Source organism: Trichechus manatus, unplaced genomic scaffold, assembly GCF_000243295.1.
Source record: "Trichechus manatus latirostris isolate Lorelei unplaced genomic scaffold, TriManLat1.0 scaffold00062, whole genome shotgun sequence".
In the NCBI taxonomy this organism is placed as follows: domain Eukaryota; kingdom Metazoa; phylum Chordata; class Mammalia; order Sirenia; family Trichechidae; genus Trichechus; species Trichechus manatus.
Genome location: NW_004443998.1, coordinates 2982730 through 3002299, shown reverse-complemented (window position 1 = coordinate 3002299; position 19570 = coordinate 2982730). Strand labels below are relative to the sequence as shown.

The 19570-nt window shown below is 37.8% G+C and overlaps 1 protein-coding gene across 1 annotated transcript in view; it reads left to right on the top strand.

The window, feature by feature from the left end:
• Window positions 1-18605, top strand: part of LOC101349125 (solute carrier family 66 member 1 like) — a 31630-nt gene extending 13025 nt beyond the window's left edge. The window contains 3 exon segments of the mRNA XM_012556324.1: window positions 16988-17113; window positions 18529-18565; window positions 18568-18605. Of these exon segments, the coding sequence (XP_012411778.1) occupies window positions 16988-17113; window positions 18529-18565; window positions 18568-18605 (201 nt within the window).
• Window positions 18606-19570: the final 965 nt, after the last annotated feature.

The window sequence follows — 19570 nt, the reverse complement described above, 5'->3', positions numbered from 1 at the left end:
CCCACATGGCCAGATCAATCTTCTTAAAATATAGATTTGACCATGCTTTCTCCTGCTTAAAACCCTTCAATAGCATTTCATTACATGTAGACTAAAATCCCAACTGCTTATCATGGCCCACAAGGCCCTGTGAGTTCTGGTCCCTGCCTACCTGTCTAACTTTATCCCATTACTCACTCCACCCAGCTAGCCTTCTCTGGGATCTAGAACAGGTCAAGCTCTTTCACACCTGAAGAGCTTTGTGCTTGCTGTTCCCTCAGGCCTTCTCTGACCACTCGACTGGTAGGTAGATCCTCCTGGTTACTCCCTGGTGCCCTATTTATTTTCCTTCTAGCACTTTTTACAGTATACAATTATTTCATTAATTCACTTGCTTACTCATTTATTATCTCTATCCACAACTGTAACTCTAAAACTTGTGCATTTAGGTAAATAGAGAGGCCAGATCACAAATCCAGGAGGTGCAAGTCCTATCCCTTACCCCCTGCTGAGCGTGTGATCCTCTACAAATTAATGGAGTCCTGGTGGAACAGTGGTTAAGAGCTTGGCTGCTAACCAGAAAGGTTGGCAGTGCGAATCCACCAGGTGCTCCTTGGAAACCCTGTGGGGCAGTTCTACTCCGTCCTATAGGGTCGGTGAGTTGAAAAGGACTCGACTGCAATGGGTTGTTCTACAACTTAGTTATACATTCCAAGCATTCAAAACGAGACACATTATGGTTGACGATTCATTGATGAACATAACTACTTTGCAGAGTTGTTTGAACTCCTTATAAGAAAATATAAAAACACGATGGCTTACATTCTTCACAGAAATCAGTTTATTATAATGTCTTCTCCATGAACAAAATACTTAGTAAGATGATTTTTAAAAATTGTTTTATAATCTAACAAGACAATGCAAACTATGAGTAGGCTTTCAAGATTTATTCAGAATTTAGATTCTTCCAAAAGAATGCAAAATTCTTCCAAAATGCAAGGTTTAGCATTTCTCTTCTAAGTAAAGAAATCTGATTCCAAGACTTTTGAAATCTCAGGTCAGCAAAAATGAAATAATAAAAAAAAAGCAGAAAAAATTTGCAAGAAACCCAACTTTTCAGATTGTACTAAGTAAGACATTTTTTAAAAATATAAAAACAACAATAACTAAAAAGTTATATCTCCTTTTCCCATCATTTCATAGAGGAAAGGATGTTTTCACACACTTCCCCCCCCTCCATTCCCACCTCAACCTCCACCAAGAAGGAGGGAATATTTTGGAAAACCATCATCTCAGAATAAAAACCAGTTCTTTAAATTGAGTGATTTTAGCTTTATGGACAACTCACTTCTTTGTATTATTCTCACTTTGATTTGGACCAGTGAAAACTTTCTCATGAATCTGTTGTGGGATCAACACCTGCTGTTTGGGAGCTACTGATTTAAGGCACCGCAGCTCCCCTGAGGGGATCTGAGATGAGACAGCATCAGCCGCACTTCTGGAAAGAGCTGTCCATGCGCACTGTCTTCTCTTCCTCACCTTCTCTTCGGCCTTCTCCAGAGGGCCGGCGCTCGCCCATCACTTCACTGAGAACGGTTTCACTGGGGTCTCCAGTGACTTCCTACTGCCCCAATCTAACGGGCCTGTCTTAGCTAGTCGCTGTTCATCTCACTGTGGCGTACAACACCGTTGATTATTCCCATCATTCTTTTTTCTCTAGTGTCGTTTTCACTTTACTCCAGAGAATTAGGTTCCACTTTTTCTGACTTTTCACACACAGCTGAGCCAGACACAATTTTCGCTGTAAAATACAGAAATAATAAGACGGAAAGATGTTTTCTATGGGAAAATGTTTGAAGAAACCTTTTTTCTCCCTATATGGTAATACATATGCAACACTGCCAAGCACACATGATTTCGGAAAATAAACGATTGCTTGTTTTTTAGGGCATCCAGAGGAAGGTATAGTCATGTTCATCTGTAAATGTTTATAAAGAGAAAATCGTACAGAAAATGGCTTTATACAGGCCTTAAAAGACTTTTTTCCTTGCAACTTACAGAATTAAATTTAACTACAAAATTACGAAAATACCTAAGTTCTAAAGGCACTAAAAACAGATATTTATGGGCAGTATTTTGGTCCCGTTTTTCCGAAGATAGCACTGCAACTCTCTGTCTCTACTCTGTTTCTCAAATTTGTGCCTAAAATGTATCTTTGTGGCTGATCTTTCTTTCTTAAAACAATATTTCCCAGAATACTATATTCAATGTTTTGTTTGTTTGGTTTTTTTTTTTTTTTTTTTACCTGTACATTTGAGAGTGCAGTACTATCATGGAATTAAACTGGTCTTTACCTCTTCCTCAAACTTCAGGGTTTTAAGAGTTAAATAACTAAATTACCGAAGAACTGAACACAAGCTTATTTTTAATACTAATCTGAGTGTTTATTCTTTTAATTTCTAAAAACTTTTCTAAGAGTAAAATAATCCCCCTATAGAGCCCCCCTTAATTCTTGCACAGAGGAGTTACTCATATTTATTTATTGAGTTGAGTCCTTCAAGGAGATGTACAATCTCTAAACTCGTTTTGTGTTTCACTTGAGTGTTTTCGGTCTGCTTCGCATCAAAGTTATTTGTACGTGCTTCCTGCCTCTAGTGATTCTGTCAGTTTCTTGAAGGTGGGAGCCACGCTGTACACCCTTGTCTACTTCATGGCACTTAGCACAGTGCCTTTCATGTTTCAAACGTTCAATAAATATTTAAGCTCAGCAAAAAGCCCAATACAGACCACCTTATAAAAACCTATAGCAAACCTCGACCTGGTGAAATGTTAGAAACATTCTCTTGGAAATTAGGAACGAGACCAGGAGACCTGCTATCATCGCTTTTATGCAACATTGAACTGGAGATTCAGATTAGTGCAGTAGGATGAAAAAGAGAAAAAAGAAGAAAGAAGGGAGGGAGGGAGGAAGACAGAAAAGAAGGAAGGAAAGGTATAAAAATTGGAAAGAAGGAAAAAAGTGTAATTACTCACAGATGATACAGTTGTGTACATATAAAATCTAAAGGAATCTATAGATAAATATTAGAGTTCATAAGAAAGTTCAGCATAAGATCAACACGTATGAGTAAATTACGATCCAAAATACTAGCTATAAAAAACTATAGATTTCACCAAAAAAAAAATGTCCTCCAAGGTCAAGAAGGAAGAGTGTTGACTTGTTGTGGGGTTGTTAACCAATGTCATATAACGATATGTGTACTGACTGTTCAATGAGAAACTATTTGTTCTGTAAACCTTCACCTAAAGTACAATAAAAAAAAAAAACTGTAGAAATGTATTTTTAAGAAAATTAATTTTTAAAAAGACAGCTTTTGCAGTAGCAGATAAAGATAAAAGGTGCCTAGGATAAATCTAATAAAAACTGTACAAGACTTGTATCTATACAATAATTAAAAATTGCTTAACAAATTTAAAAATTGAAAGAAGAAACACTCAATGTTATAATACTGTCCTTTCTTCTCCAAATAATGTACGGATTCAAAGTGATTTCAATCCAAATTTTAAATGGACTTTTCATGGATGTTGACAAAATGGGAATTGACCAGATTACTGCTTCTAGCCAAGATGGAATAACAAGGACCAGATTTATCCCACACCTGAAATAACTAAAAAATTGACAAAGTATATCAAACAATGGCTTTCATGACTGTACATTAGGGAATAAAGGACAATAATCCCTAACATCTGTCTTGGAGTAAGAGCCAGCATGCTCCTTAGAGGCAAGGATGGCAAGACTTCGTCTCACACACTTTGGACATGTTATCAGGAAGAACCAGTCCCTAGAGAAGGACGTCATGCTTGGTAAATTACAGGGTCAGCAGAAAAGAGGAAGACCTCAACAAGATGGGTTGATACAGTGGCTGCAACAATGGGCTCAAGCATACCAACGACTGTGAGGATGACACAGGACTGGGCAGTGTTTCTTTCTGTTGTACACAGGGTCGCTATGAGTTGGAACCAACTCGACAGTATCTAACAACAACAGATTGCTCTGCTCCCACTACAAATGTCAAAAGCAAGAACTGAATGGATCAAACTTTTTCCAAGTAACTAAACTGCCTCAAGAATATTTATAGAAAAACAAAAATATCCAGTGCCCAAAAGGTAAAATTCAAAATATGTAGAATACAATAAAATAATTATAAGGAATAATAATTTAAAAAAATGGAAAAATACAAGGAGAAAAATAAGAGGAAAAATTAATCAATTGAAACTAACCTAGGACAAACACAAATGTCAAAATTATCAGAAAAGTGTATTAAAACACTTATTATAACTGTATGCTATCTGTTCGAAAAATTGAGCAGTGAGAGACATTGAAGATATAGAAAAGACTCAAATCAAATTTCTACAGATTAAAATTACAATGTTTGAGGTGAAGAACACACTGCATTGGATTAATGGCAGATTAGACATGACAGAAGAAAAAAATTAATGAACTTGGAGACTTAGCAATAGAAATTATTAAAAATGAAATACCAAGAAAATAGAGAAGAATTTTAAAAAGAAGAAAAAGAAAATGAGCATTAGTGAGATGTTGGATAACTTCAAGTAGCCTAATATATGTTTAATTGGATTTCTGTAAAGGGGTTAAGGGAAGAAAAAATATTCCAGGAAATAAAGGCCAAAATATTTTTTAAATTTGATAAAGACTATAAACTTACAGATCCAAGAAGCTCAACAACCTGAAGCCCAAGAAACATGAAGAAAGCCACACCAAGGTACATTACAGTCAAATTTCTCAAAAACAGTGGTAAAGAGATTTTCTTAAAAGCAGCCAGAGAAATAAGATAGAGTACATTCAGAAGGGCAAAGATAAGAATGACAGCAAACTTCTCAACAAAATTAATACAAGTGAGAAGACAGTGTAGCAATACCTTTAAAGTATTAAAAGAAAAAAACTGTCAACTTAGAAGTCTATAACCAGTAAAAATATCTTTCAAATACGAATGCAAAATAAAAAAGTTTTCACACATACAAAAGCTGAGTAAATTAGCCTCCAGCAGATTCATACTACAAGAAATGTTAAAGGAATTTCTTCAGGGAGAAGAAAAATGATACCAGATGGAAATCTGAACCTACACAAAGGAATGAAGAGCACCAGTAATGGTGACAACATGGGTAAATATATGAGTTTTTAATATCACGTAAATCTCTTTAATGGATAATTAGTGTTTAAACAAAAATAATAACAATGTATTATAAGTGAACCTAGTTAGGTTGCAGGATACAAGATAAATACACAAAAATCAATTGTATTTAAATATACTAGCAATGAACAATAATAAATTAAAATTAAAAAAGCAATGCCATTTATAAAATAGCATCAAAAATATGAAATACTTAGGGATAAATCTGACAAAAGATGTGAAATACCTTTACACTGAGAACTACAAAATATTACTCAGAGAAGTTAAAGAAGATTAAATAAGTGGAGACAGATACCTTGTTAATGGGTCAAAAGATTCAATACTAATAAGATGTCAATTCTTCCCAAATTGAGCTGTAGATTCAATGCAGTCCCAATCAAAACCGAAGAAAGATTTTTTTGCAGGAGATGACGAGCAGATTTTAAAATTCACATAGAATGCAAAGGAACTAGAATAGTAAAAAAACAAAGCAAACAAACAAAATCTCTGGAAGAACACGATTGCAAGGCTAACACTACATGATTTTAAAAATAATTATAAAGCTACAGAAATCAAAACAATATGGTATTGTCATAAAGATAAAAAATAATTCAATGGAGCAGAATAGAGTCCAGAAATAAACATGTATACACAGACAATGGATATTTAGCAAAGGTGTAAAAAAACAATTCAGTGAAGAAAACATAACCTTTTCAATGAATGGTGTAGGAACAACTGGATATGCATATGAAAAAAAGAAAAAAACAACTTGGATCCATACCTTACACCATTTGCAGAGATTAACTCAAAGTGGATCACAGACCTAAAAGCCTAAAACTATAAAAATTCTGGAAGAAAACATAGGAGAACATCTTTGTGACCTTGGGTTAAGCAAATATTTCTCATATATGACACCAAAAGCACAATCCATAAAAGATAAAAAATTGATCAATTGGACGTCATCAAAACTGCTCCTCTTGGAGAGTGACTCTTAACAGAATGAAAAACAAGCCACATACTGGGGTAAGATATTTGCAAACTGTATGTATGATATAGGACTTACATCTAAAATATATAAAGCGCTCTCAAAACTCGTCATAGGAAAACAACTCATGGGAACTGGTGTGCTCTCCAACTCTATGGCAACTAGTAGGACTTCAATATGTCTTTGAGGGACGCAATTCAATCCATAACACCTTCCTTCGGCCAAAAGTCTTTCTACTTGTATGATATTTTCATACTCCCTTTCCAAGCGTCACCTTCTCAGGAAGAAAGGAGGGAGAGCCTGCACTCTCTCTTAAGGTGGCATTTGGTTCTACTTCACACTCAGATGGCATCATCCCAAAAGGCCCAAGAAGAAGTGGGGTTACTATGGGGCGAGCTATTGCTTGGCATTTGGCACATCAGGCTGCCGTCTCCCCATCACACTAAGAGGATATCAAATCTGTTGGGCATTTAGAAGCGTGCCAAGAGCAGAACAGCTTCTACAGTGACAGTGTAATGATTTCCCTCTGGAACGTTTCACAAGCGGGCTAATGGGATTAGACAGCATGCCTTTCTTAGAAGAGTTTGTAGACACAACCACTTATATAAAGATGAAAGCGATGTTTTGGGGAAGACGCCAAGTTGCAAATCTGAGGTGGAGACGATATTCCATTAACCTTGTATCTACTAGGCTGCCTATTAATTTCAAATGATAAAGGGATGTCAGATAAGCCAATTAGCATAAAACACTCTTAGTCAGCTTTGCAAACGTTCAACAAATAGCAACACGAGTGAAGGATGTTTGGGGATGGAGCTTTTCCAAGGGACTATTAAAAGTGATTGTGTCTTCACTTTCTTTCATCTTGTATATTCTGTGTGCAACTCTTAAGGCAACTACTAAGTGATTTCCTAAATCGACTCTTCTTCCCATCTTTTATCTCCCTTGTGCTTTCAGCCCTACTTCCCTTTGCAGAGAAGAACCAAATGGTGGTACATTCTTTCGGGGAAAGAAACACCTGCCATCCAGAAAGACTAGAAGTCCCTGTACCTGCAGGGAACCACCACTCTGAAACTCGCAGTGCGAATGTAGAGATGAGGTTTCCACTGAGCATGATTTAAGCACCTAAGAATGAGAGTTGAGATAGAATGGGTGAATGCTGCACAAATCGGGTTTGTGTGGTGGTGACTCTGTTTTTCAAATATGTTCCTGGGCAGGTAAATTTTTAAATGCTCACCTTATGCTTGGTCCTGAGATGACCAATATGGAAGACACAGAAGGCATCTAAGCTGCGGAATTTTCTACTTCTGTGAGAAACTAAGGGGCAAAGACCATGCATGCCTTACTTATCTTTGTTTCCCCAGTGCCTGGCAGAGTACGTGCTCAATAACTTGTTTTAAAAAATTTAATTAGTTGCATTTATTGGACTTAGGTTCCAAATTATTTCTGACTCACACATTCCTATCTCAATTACGGATATTAATCATGTATCTAATTTACTATGTGTGTGTGTAGGGTCACTATGAGTCAGAATTTGACTCAACGGCAGTGGTTTTGGTGTGTTCATCATGTTTGGTACTGATGATACGAAAAAGAATATTGAGGTCTGCCTTCAAGAAGTCCAGGGTCTCCTTTGTTAGATTGTCAGACCCATTATCTCCTAATGCTGCCAGATTAGTGCTGTTGTTGTTAGCGGCCAGTGAGTCGACTCTAATACATCAACACCTCTTTTTGACTGAATAAATCTATATATAATAAACAATTAAATAATGAGTGATAGTACCATATACACCTGTTTCTGTTGAGTCTATTCCACTCATAGCTATCCTATAGGACAGAGTAGAACTGCCCCATAGGGTTTCCAAGGCTGTAATCTTTACAGAAGTAGACTGCCATACTTTCTCCTGCAGAGCAGCTGGTGGGTTCAAACCGCTGACCTTTCAGTTAGAGCCAAGTACTTAAAAACTGCACCACCGAGGCTCCTTCCACCTGCTCTAACAAACTCCAAATGTCCAATGGCTTAAATACAATAGAAGTTTATTTATTGATCCAACTTCAGTATAAACATAAGCAGGCGGCTCTCCACCAAAAGGAGAGCCATGGGACCCAGGCTCCTTCCATCTCGTTGCTTCTCCGTCTCTAACAAGTGATTTCCAAGGATCCTCTGGGCATTGACATCTAGCTGACAAATGGGAGTAGGGCTGGTGGAAAAGGTGCACCTACTTCCAAACCACATTAGCAAGAGGTAATACTCGCTGCTTCTGCTCACATTTCAATGAACTAGTTGAAAAATAACCCCATGCACCCCATGCACCCACCTAGATGCCCAAGGACCAGATAATGGAGTTCCTGGCAGGGCAGCTTCTTTCCTGACCAAGTCTATGTCAGGGAAGGGGAGCAAGAAACATCTTTCTTGAGTACTCTTGTCATCTCCACTGTGCTGTTGAGAAGATGGATGCATAGACAGGTGTTATGGATTGAATTATATCCCCACAAACATATGTGCTGTAAACCCTAACCAAAAGGTCAGCAGTTCGAATCTACCAGCCGCTCCTTGGAAACCCTATGGGGCATTTCCACTCTGTCCTATAGGGTCTCTATGAGTTGGAATAGACTCGATAGCAGCAGTTATATATATATGTATGCTGTTGAGAGAAAAATTCAGAAGAATTTACAAAAGACGGAAATTGAGGACCCCCATTTTTTAATAGTTTTGTTTTTAGAATAAAAGATTACTGAGAAGTTCAAAATGGAGAATGAAATGTATGTATGGGTGTGTGGATCTCAAAATTAAATGTGATCTCAAATAAATATATAGCTTGTAATTACTACCTTCAAACAAACTCCTATGGGTTTTGTAGGACAGATCCGAACTTCCACTCAAAATAAAGTTGATCATATCGCTTAAGGAGATCAACAGCTATCGCTGCATTTCCCGTGTGGGGAGACTAGACTTGAAGGGGGTGTGAGAAAAACATGAGGAAACACGGTCTGAAGCGCTTAGAAAGTCTGTTGTTCCTCTTCGTTTTACTCTATTCTTTTATTAACACATGTGTTAAAAGAAATGGCATCTTTGAGGACAGCCAAAAAGAAGGGGATGCAATCTCCAAATTCTAAGGCGAGTTCCCGAGATGCTTAAGCATGAATTGTGTTGGTAGGCTCTACCCTCAAGCTTTCTTTTGAATACCATTTGTTTTGATCACACTCGTTTTCAAAACACATTCGTCAGGAAAGCGTGTAGCACGCTGATACATAAGATAGACCTCGTACGGTTTCAGAGTTCAGGCACCAATCATGCTCTGTGCTGTGACAACGATAAGCAACTTCAAGCAGCAGGAAGTTGGAAGAAACAGTCAACAGTAACGTGAGCTGGTTTTCTTCTATGATTTTTTAGACGCTAACCAAACAATCAACAAAACCCCCACTAAATAAGTTAGATAAACACACAGCCTTTCCAACGCACCACCTTCCCCAAACCAGCAGCTCTTAATAAGTGCCAAATTGCTTCCAGGAATTGTTCTCAGTTTCAGAAGAAAATTTTGCATTTTTAGACTAAATTCCATCAAAATCCTCCTAAGAAATTGTTGCAAGACTCCTCAATTAGAACAATTTCTATGTGTTTTATGCTCTCCATGTCATGTTTTAAAAAATCTGCTTTATCGAGATATAATTTTCATGCAATAAATGTACTCCATTTAAGTGTATATGTCAGTGAGTTTTGACATATATACATAGTAACATAACTACAACCTAAAAGTAGAGAGCATTTCCATCACCCCAAAAAGTTGGTTTGTGCCCCTTTTCAGTCATACCATCTCAAACTCCCACCCTAGACAACTGCTAATCTATTTTCTCATTCCATAGATTCGTTTTCCTAATTCTAGAACTTTTTATAAATACAGTATTTATATACTCTTTTGAGGCTAGCTGCTTTTTGCTCAGTATGTTTTTGAGATTTATCCATGTTGTTGATGTTTAAGTAATTCATTGTTTTTTACTGCTGAGTAACAGAGACCCTAGGTGGTGCAAACGATTGACAGATTCAGCGGCTAATCTAAAGGTTGGAGGTTCAAGTCCACCCAGAAGCTCCTTTCTTCTGAAAAGTAGCAGATAAAGTGCCACAAGCACCTGTACTGCCACCACCATCACCTATAAAGCCACCACCACCTATATGTTGCATTTTCTTATGAATTTAAAATTGTTAAATTTCAACTAAAAAACCTGCTAGGGTTTTGACTGCGATTGTGTCCAATCTATAGATCAGTCTGGGGAGAATTGACATCTTGGCAACATTGAGAGTTCCAATCCATGACGCTGTATACCTCTCCATTAATGTAGGTCTTTTTTATTTTCGTTCAGCAATGTTATGTAGTTTTCAGTTCATAGGTCTGGCAGATTTTTTGACATCTTTATCCCTAGGTGTTTATAACGTTTTTCATGTTATTGCAAATGGTATTGTTATTTTAAGTTTAATTTCCAATAGTTTGTTTCTAGTAAAATAAAAATGATTTTTATATATTGATACTGTATCCTGCAATCTACTAAACTCATTTACTGTATTTTTATGCAAACAATGTCCCCCTTCTACATTTGTTTGCCAATCACTTCCTCCCCCTACGAGGTATTTTCAGAAGTGCCACTGTGTATGCCAGTTTTTTTTTTTTTTACATGTTGCTATTTAAAAAAACAAAACAAAACAAAACAAAAGCATAGCCCACTTAGGAAAATCCTCCTGGGGCATAGGGGAGTGGTTAGTAAACACATGTAGAAGGGGGCACGTTATTTTCGTAAAAATACGGAGTATTCTAGCAGTGCTTTTGTTGATTCCTGAGGGTTTTCTGCCCAAGCATGCCAATAACAGGCAGTTTTACCTCTTCTTTCACATTCTGTTTGCCTTTAATTTCTTTTCCTTGTCTTATTCCACTGACTTGAACCTCTAGTACCATGTTGAATAGAAGTTGTGAGAGCAGACATCCTTGCCTTGTTCCTGATCTTACAGGGAAAACATTCAGTCATTATTAACCTTTAAAATAATGTTAGCTACAGTTTTTTTGTAGATGTCTTTTGTCTGGATCTCATTTCCTTTTCATTCTTAGTTTGCTAAGAGTTTTTGTCAGGAATGGATGTCGAGTTTTCTCAAGTGCTTTATCTTCATTTATTGGATAATCATATGGTTTTTCCTTTATTAGTTTGAATTACACTGATTTTCAGAAGTTAAACCAGCCTTGCGTTGGCAGAATAAGCCCTACGCTGTTATGATGTATTATTCTTTTTATATATTGCTGGATTTGAATTGCTAAGATTGTGCTAAGCTTTTTTGCATGTATGTTCATGAGAGATATAAGTCTGTAGTTTTCTTATAACATTTTTTGCCTGGTTTTGGTGTCAGAGTAATTACAGTGTCATACAATGAGTTGGGAAACATTCCCTCCTCTTTAATTTTCTGCATGAGTTTGTACAGAATTCACATTATTTGTTCCTTAAATGGTTGGTAGAATTCACCAGTGAAGCCATTTGGCCAGGAGTTTTGGTTGTGGGAAAGTTTTTAACTAGAAATTCTATTTCTTCAATAGATATAAGGATATTCGGGTTATCAATTTCTTCTTGACTGAACTTTGGTACTTTGTGTATTTCAAGGAATTTCTCCATTTTGTCTAAGTTGTCAAATTTATTTTTATAAAGTTGTTCATAATATTCTCTCATTGTCTTTTTAACATGGTAGACTCTGTAGTGATGTCACCTCTTGTCATTCCTGTTATTGGAAATTTGTGTCTTCTCTCTTTTTTGCTGATATATATAACTAGAGGTTTATCAGTTTTATTGATCTTCTCAAAGAAGCAGCTTTTAGTTCCATTGATTTTCTCTATGTTTTGCATTTTGTTTTATCCTCTGACCTTTTTAATTTCTTCTACCTATTTTGGGTATGATTTTATTTCATTTCTGTACTTAGGATAGGAGTAATGCTTTAGCTGCATTCCACAAATTTGGCATAATTTCAATATTGTTATTGTTTGGTTCAGAATATTTTCTATTTTTCCTTTTTATTTATTCTTTGGCCCATCTATTGTTTAGACATATGCTATTTCGTTTCAAAATACTTGTAGATTTTCTAGATATCTTTTTGCTATTGATTTTGAATTTAATTCCATTATGGTCAGAGAAAATATTTTGTATGATTTGGTCTTTTTAAATTTATTGAAATTAGTTGAAGACTCAGAATATGATTTATCTTGGTAAATGTTTCATGTGCACTTGAAAAAAATGTATACTCTGCTGTTGGATGACGCATTCGATAAATGTCAATTAGGTCAAGTTGAAATTGTGTTCAAGTCTTCTATATCCTTATTGATTTTCCATGTATATATTCTATCAATTACTGAGACAGTGTTGTTGAAATCTCTGACTGCAATAGTGGATTTTTCTAAAATTTCCTGCAGTTCTATCAGTTTTGCTTCATGTCCATTTAAGCCCTGTTATTAGATGTTTAAACATTTAGGATTGTTGTCTTCTTGTTGAATTAACTCTGTCATTATGAAATGTCCCTCTTTACCCTATGTATGTAATAAGGGTTCCTGGGGTTTCTTAGATGTGTGGGCTTATTGTTTTTATCAAAATTGGAAAAATCAGCATCATTATTTCTTAGAGCATTTCTTCTGTCCATGCCATATAGAATTTGTAGGGCAGAATATCAGAGAGGAGAGAGCTGCAGAAAGAAATAACTCTGGAGATCTAAAGAGGGTCTCCCTTGAGTCATCAGCTAAGTGTTGATAAGTACATCCATGTGAAGAGACCACCCAAGACCAGAGAAAGAACTATCCAAAACGATTAGAGGGAACGGTCTTTGGATCTGAAACAGAGCCAGGAATAGTGTGATTCCCATCACACAGACTGAAAACCTAATAATTCACAGGTAGAATTGTTCACAGGGTAGAATACTCAGGAGGGTTTTGCTGCAGTTAAAAAAAAAAAAAACAAAACTGTTGCCGTTGAGTCAATTCTGACTCAAAGTGATCCTAAAGGACAGAGTAGAACTGCCTCATAGGGTTTTCACGGAGCAGCTGGTGGATTCAAACTGCTGACCTTTTGGTTAGTGGCTGTAGCTCTTAACCCCTGCACCACTAGGGCAGTAGTGGGAAAAATTTAAGTCCAGACTAAAAACTTCTCTTGTCCTAACAAAGCATAAAGGGAAGACTCAAAACGATTAAACTATATCTAGATAATTTTACTCTTGCTTATTGTAATTGGATGTTAGCAAAGAGTGACTGGCTATCCCCTTTCTAATCACTCCATTTATTCAAGACAGGATAGTAATTGGTTCCTCCAAGTCATTTTGAATCATTCTATAATATAAAGCTCTATGGGTGACATATGGCTGAAAGCAACAGCACAAGCAAACTAGGGACTGATACATTAGCTACAGTAAAGGTTCAGCTGAGATATCAAAGACATAATTATTGCTAAAACAAGATAGAAGCTTTATTTTTTTTGCTCGTGTCACAGTCTGAGCAAAAAAAAAAAAAAAAAGCCAGTTACATATGTTAGCACCAACTCTGGCTTATTTTTCTAGTTGCTCAACACATGGATTTCAACTTACGGTCTAAGATGGCTTCTCCGGTAGTTGACATCACTTCTCCATGCTGTCCAGCAGGAAGAAGAGAAAGTCAAGTGGAAGGCATGCCATTTTCCTTAAGAGTATGGCTTAGAAGTTGCATATATCCCTTCCAGTCACCTCTCATTGGCCAAAACTTAACTACATGGTCTCATGAAATGGAAAGCTGGGAAATACAGTTCTTAGTTCAGCTTCTTTTTGGTTGTGCCTACCGGTAGACCCTTCTCTTGGCCGTGCCTGCCACTGGGTCTTCTCTCAGCCTCTACCCTGCTTGGGCAAGTGTTACAGCTCCTTAGCAACACCAACAAGTACCCAGAGGCACTCCACTCTGCCAGCAAGCCTCCTGCCCGAAGGCACTCAGCTGTCTCTCACTCCATGGGTCAGCAAGCCCATAGCAGCTGCCTTGCACCCGGTTTCCTGGTTCCCACCACTTGTACTGCTGCTGCCGTTTCTCTACTGCTGGGCTCTGCTGCACTTGCTACCACTTCTCGCTGTCTTCTGTGTTGTAGCTCTCTCTCCTGGGTCTAGGAGATTCTCAGTGCAGTGATCCCGGGTCCAAAGGACATGTTCTGTTCCAGACTTTTCTTGATGGCAGTGTGGTCCCCGTCATCCTCTGTGGGATTGGCCCTTATATTCAATTTCAAGGCATGGTCCTCCCACCAGGACCACTAACTGACCAATCCCCTTGGTAGGCCACAGTCATTTAATGTGCATGATAATCAACCAATTCCCACAAAGTCACTTAATCCTATTGGATGGTTTTACACACTCTGTTTACATAGTAGACTAACCAATCCCTTTGCAAGATTGTAGCCTAGCAAATCACCTTGGCAGAAGTACAAGCCCAAGGCCAGAAAGACCGCATATAAAGAGAAGCATTCTGTTGCAAGTGCTCATGTAAAAATTAGCGTTTTATCTCAGATGAAAAATGTAAAACTTGAGGTCGTTAGAAAAAAATTGTTTAAAAACAATATTCACTTTTTATATTTAATTTTTACAGATTTGGAAGCAATTTTTGGCCAAGATTTCGTCTGAATCAAGACAGTCTTTAAAGAGAAAAGGCTTCATGCTGAAGTTAAATTGTACTTTTCAAGAACTAGCATGTTGATTTCCCATGCTTTGGTAATGGAATTGGAGGCACACATACTTGCTGCCAGCATCTCCTCCGTTGAGGACAGGGAGGCATGTATGAATGGAACATCATGGATTTGGCATCTTCTGGAAGAATGTGTGTTTAGTTCCTAGAAATACTAGAGTGTGGTTATAGGACTGGTTTCCACTGCCTGTTTTCTGTTTGCTACTCTGCCGTAAGTTAAGAATCTTGAAACTCAAGGCCATAATTTAATAATCTTGTCAGTAATATTTTTAAACAATTTCCATTGGGCTTAGCAGAGGAAAGGATCTGCTATTGAGCAAATATTCTATTTGTATCGTGTATTTTGAACATGGTAGGGAATCATCATTCTAAAACAATTTCCAAATATTATAGCAATTTGTTGACACATTGCACTGCCTACATTTTTCTTGATAAAGATCTACAAATCTTTTATATTTAGTTAAGAAAAAATAGAAATAAAGCAGATGTACCCTACCCTTAAGAGTCTCTGGGTGGCACAAACAGTTAAACGCTCAACTGCTAACAGAAAGGTTGGTAGTTTGAACCCACCCAGAGGCACTGGGGAAGAAAACCCTGGCAATTTGCTTCCAAAAGGTCAAGCCTTGAACATCCTATGGGGCAGTGCTTTTCTGTAACACATGGGGTCACCACGAGTCAGAATTGACTTGATGCCAACTATTTTGTTTGTTTGTTTTTGTTTTTTTACCCTCCCTCTTAATTAGGAGCTCTGATGATGCAAACCAAAAGGCTGGCAGTTCAAACCCACCCAGTGGCTCTGCGGAAGAAAGATCTGGCAATACTCTCCTGTAAAGATTACAGCCAAGAAAATGCTATGGGGCAGTTCTAGGTCTGTCATATGGGGTCATCACGAGTCAAAATCAACTCAACAGCACCTAACAACCACCCCTTAATTACACTGAATTTGTTTTGAATACAGTCTTTGATGACAGCAAAAATGCTATTATTTTATTTAAATTATCTTGGGTCAAATGTTGCATTTTATTATTCCCTGCTAATGGCATAGGGATAATTTTCAAAGGGGTTCAAGTAATTCTGCAGAGCAAAGTTCTCCATCCTTGCTCAGTTTATTAGTCAGATACCAATCATACCTACTATAAAAAATACCTCCAGCAAGGGAGGGCTGCTTCAAGGGAACCTGTAAATTGTTGTGCATGCCTAGGTAGATGGTCTGTTTATACAACATTGTAGAAAGGTGCAAAATACAGTCAGTCCTCAGATGCATTGGAAATCCGAAGTGTAAGGAAAGGCATATTGAAAATCAGGTAGGCACGCCACTCACTGCCACTTAATGGAGGAAAACACCTTGGCGTTGAGGTGAGTGGGTTTATGGTTCCAGATGTGAGCGCTGGAACAGTAACTCTTGGGAAGTGTATGTGGTAGAGAGAGATCAGGCACTGGGAGTTGGGAACATTAGGTTGATGCCCCATTCTACCACTAGCTTGGATCATTATCATTTAATTTTCCTTTATAAATATAGAAACTTAGGCTCTGAGAGGTTAATTGTCTTCCTTCCCACAGGTGGGTAAATGATGGCTGCAGGTCCTTCAGAGTCTGGAACCCAAGCTCTTTACTATTCCACACAAGAGGTGGCATGGTTAGGGAGTCAAATAGATTTTCCCATTCATTTCTCTGTTTGTACCAGTGTAGACGGACAATTGGATTAGAAGTGACTTCAGATCTAATCATTGATTGAAAATTTGAACCTGTGGTCTTATTTACATTTTTAACAGCATGTCTAGTCTCTCTAACTACCTGACTTAACATCTTCCCCCATTATGAGGCCAAGAAAACATAAACAGTACTTAGAACATGTCTATGACTTGTCATAAAAACGGTAAAAGAAAAAGCAGAGAGAAGAGGCAGGCTCATTATTATTTTAGAATTGCCATTGGTTTCTTTATAATCTTACAGATGTTTGCCTGCTTGCAAACATGAAGACCAGTCAGAAAACAGCAGTCTAGAGCCTCACGTGGGAGTGAATGAGATGTTTTATTGCAGTACATCAGTTTTGTTTGTCATTGATATTGAGTTGGCTCATTATGGTCTGTGGTCCAGTGTTTACCTGTCAATTGTTACTTTCCAGCCAGCTCTGTTTGGCCTCCAGAAATGGCAAAGTGGATGATGTACTTTCTCTGGGCTTTCTGCTGTGCTGACTTGCTGGACCCCTAACGAGTTTCGTAGGGTGCAACTTGACTAACCAACTGCCCATTCAGGTAAACCCTTCTCATGATTTATCTTCCAAAGAGGGACGGCTCTGTGTTGTGTGTTTGTGGAGGGCTTCATCGGCAGGGTTGCCAGATTTAGCAAATAAAAATGTAGGCACCCAGTTAAATATAAATTTCGGATAAACAATGAATCATTTTTTAGTGTAAGTCTACCCTAAATAAAGAGTTCTTGGGTGGCGCAAATGATGAAGTACTCAACAACTAATTGAATGATTGCAGTTGGAACCCACCCAGAGGCACCTTGGGGGAAACGCCTGGTGATCGGTTTCTAAAAGGTCACAGCCTTGAAAACTCTATGGAGCAGATCTACTCTGCAACACAAGGTGTCATCATGAGTTGGAATCAACTCAAAGCCAACTGGTTTGGGATGTTTTGACTTATACCTTGAATATTCATAGGTATCCAGTACACTTTGAGAACAAAGGTGCACTAGACCCAAGCCACGGTATTTTCAATCACCTCATATGCATGCAAAAGCTGGACAATGAATAAGGAAGACTGAAGAAGAATTAACACCTTTCAATTATGGTGTTGGCGAAGAATATTGAATATACCACGGACTGCCAGAAGAACAAATAAATCTGTCTTGGAAGAAGTACGGCTAGCACACTCCTTAGAAGCGAGGACGATGAGATTTCATCTCATGTATTTTGAACATCTTATCAGGAGGGACCAGTCCTGGAGAAGGACATCATGCTTAGTAAAATAGAGGTCAGCGAAAAAGAGGAAGACCCTCAAGGAGAAGGACTGACACAGTGGCTGCAACAAAGGACTCAAGCATAACAGTGATGGTGAGAATGGCACAGAACTGGGCAGTGTTTCGTTCTGTTGTGCATGGGGTCGCTATGAGCTGGAACTGACTCGACGGTGCCTACAACAACAACAACAGCCTTTATTTTGCCTGGCAACCCTCTTAATGTGGCAATTTGTTTGAAGGAGTCTAGGGCCGTTCTGTTTTCAGATATATATATATATGTGTATATATGTATATATATACACATATATATATATATATATAATCTACATCCAGTTTTAATTCCTTATCTTCATCCAGTTTTAATATTTCTTGCCTCAAGGTAGCCGAATATGATATGTTGCCATTAGAGAAAATCTTATCCTTTCCAAGGTTGAAGGGTGATCCTCAGATGCTGACAGATAATCCACAATGAATGTAATCATTAAAAATATAGTCAGTGGTTACAGGCAAACATCTCCGCAGCAGTATTCAAAAGAAAAAAAATTAAAGTGGAAGATTTGTAAGCTTTTAAACAATCTGGTTACTATATTTAATCATGTAAATGACTTTGCCACCTTCAGTATCACAGACACAACATTATACATGTTGGAGGACAACAAATCTGGATTTTACTTTCATGGACGTCCATCCTTATTTACCACTCCAGATTCTTACAGCCATCTTCTACCTGAACCTGGACACGCTCTCAAATTCACACCCTACAAGTTAAAGAACCAGAATTAAAAAATGTAAGATCGGTAAGAGTTTATTCTAACACTTTTATTTATAACTGAGCATTTTCTGATTTAAAAACCAGTAGAACACTTTAGAGTTATTTTCGGTGAGATAGGACACACTTTGATATGACATAATGTCCCTGTTAATCATCCCAACGAGTCCTTTGAGAATTTCTGGAAATAGCACATTTAGATTCCATGTTATTACCTTTTATTCCAATTGGTCTATGTGCTTGGGAAATGGACAGAAGTTATAAATCAGAAAATTTTTAGTTCCTCTAGGAGAGAGAGATTGGCATGAGAAGTCAAATACGCTTAGAGATTTCTGTAGTCATAAACACCATCACTTTCTCTCTCTGGGCCACTCTGAAAACACATCCTCCACCAGATAACAACTCCCAGCATTCCTAAGTTCTTGCTGTGTGTTAGTACTGTTGTAACGCATTTAATCCTCACCCCACCCAGTGGGACAGGCACCACTTATTTCTGTAGGCCTTCGGCATATATTTGTTGAATAACCAAGTACCATTATTTTTACTGTTGCTTTGACGACTGTTTCTTTAAAGGAATGTTCATTTGTTTGAGTCAGCACAAAATAAAATTTGTTTTTAGCTATGTGCTAACGAGTTGTCCTTGCTGTTCTGTGTCATCGAGTTGATTCCCCCTTACGAGAATGGCCCCGTTTCTCTCCTTGGGATTGGTGGGACACTGTTCCCTACTGCCCCCTGGTGGCAGTAACTATTAAAAGAGAGAGTACAGCTACTCAAATCCCCACTGAATATGAGCGTGAGGAAGGCAGGTGGACCACTCTAAGTTGTGAGCAGACATGTGCTGGGCCTTTTATAGGTGTTCTTTGCTCTCACTTTTTCTAGATAGAGACAGATACACAGATAGCTAGCGAGCTGACTACTGTTGCTGTTGTTAGGTGCTGTCAAGTTGGTTCAGACTCAGAGTGACCCTCTAGGACAGAGT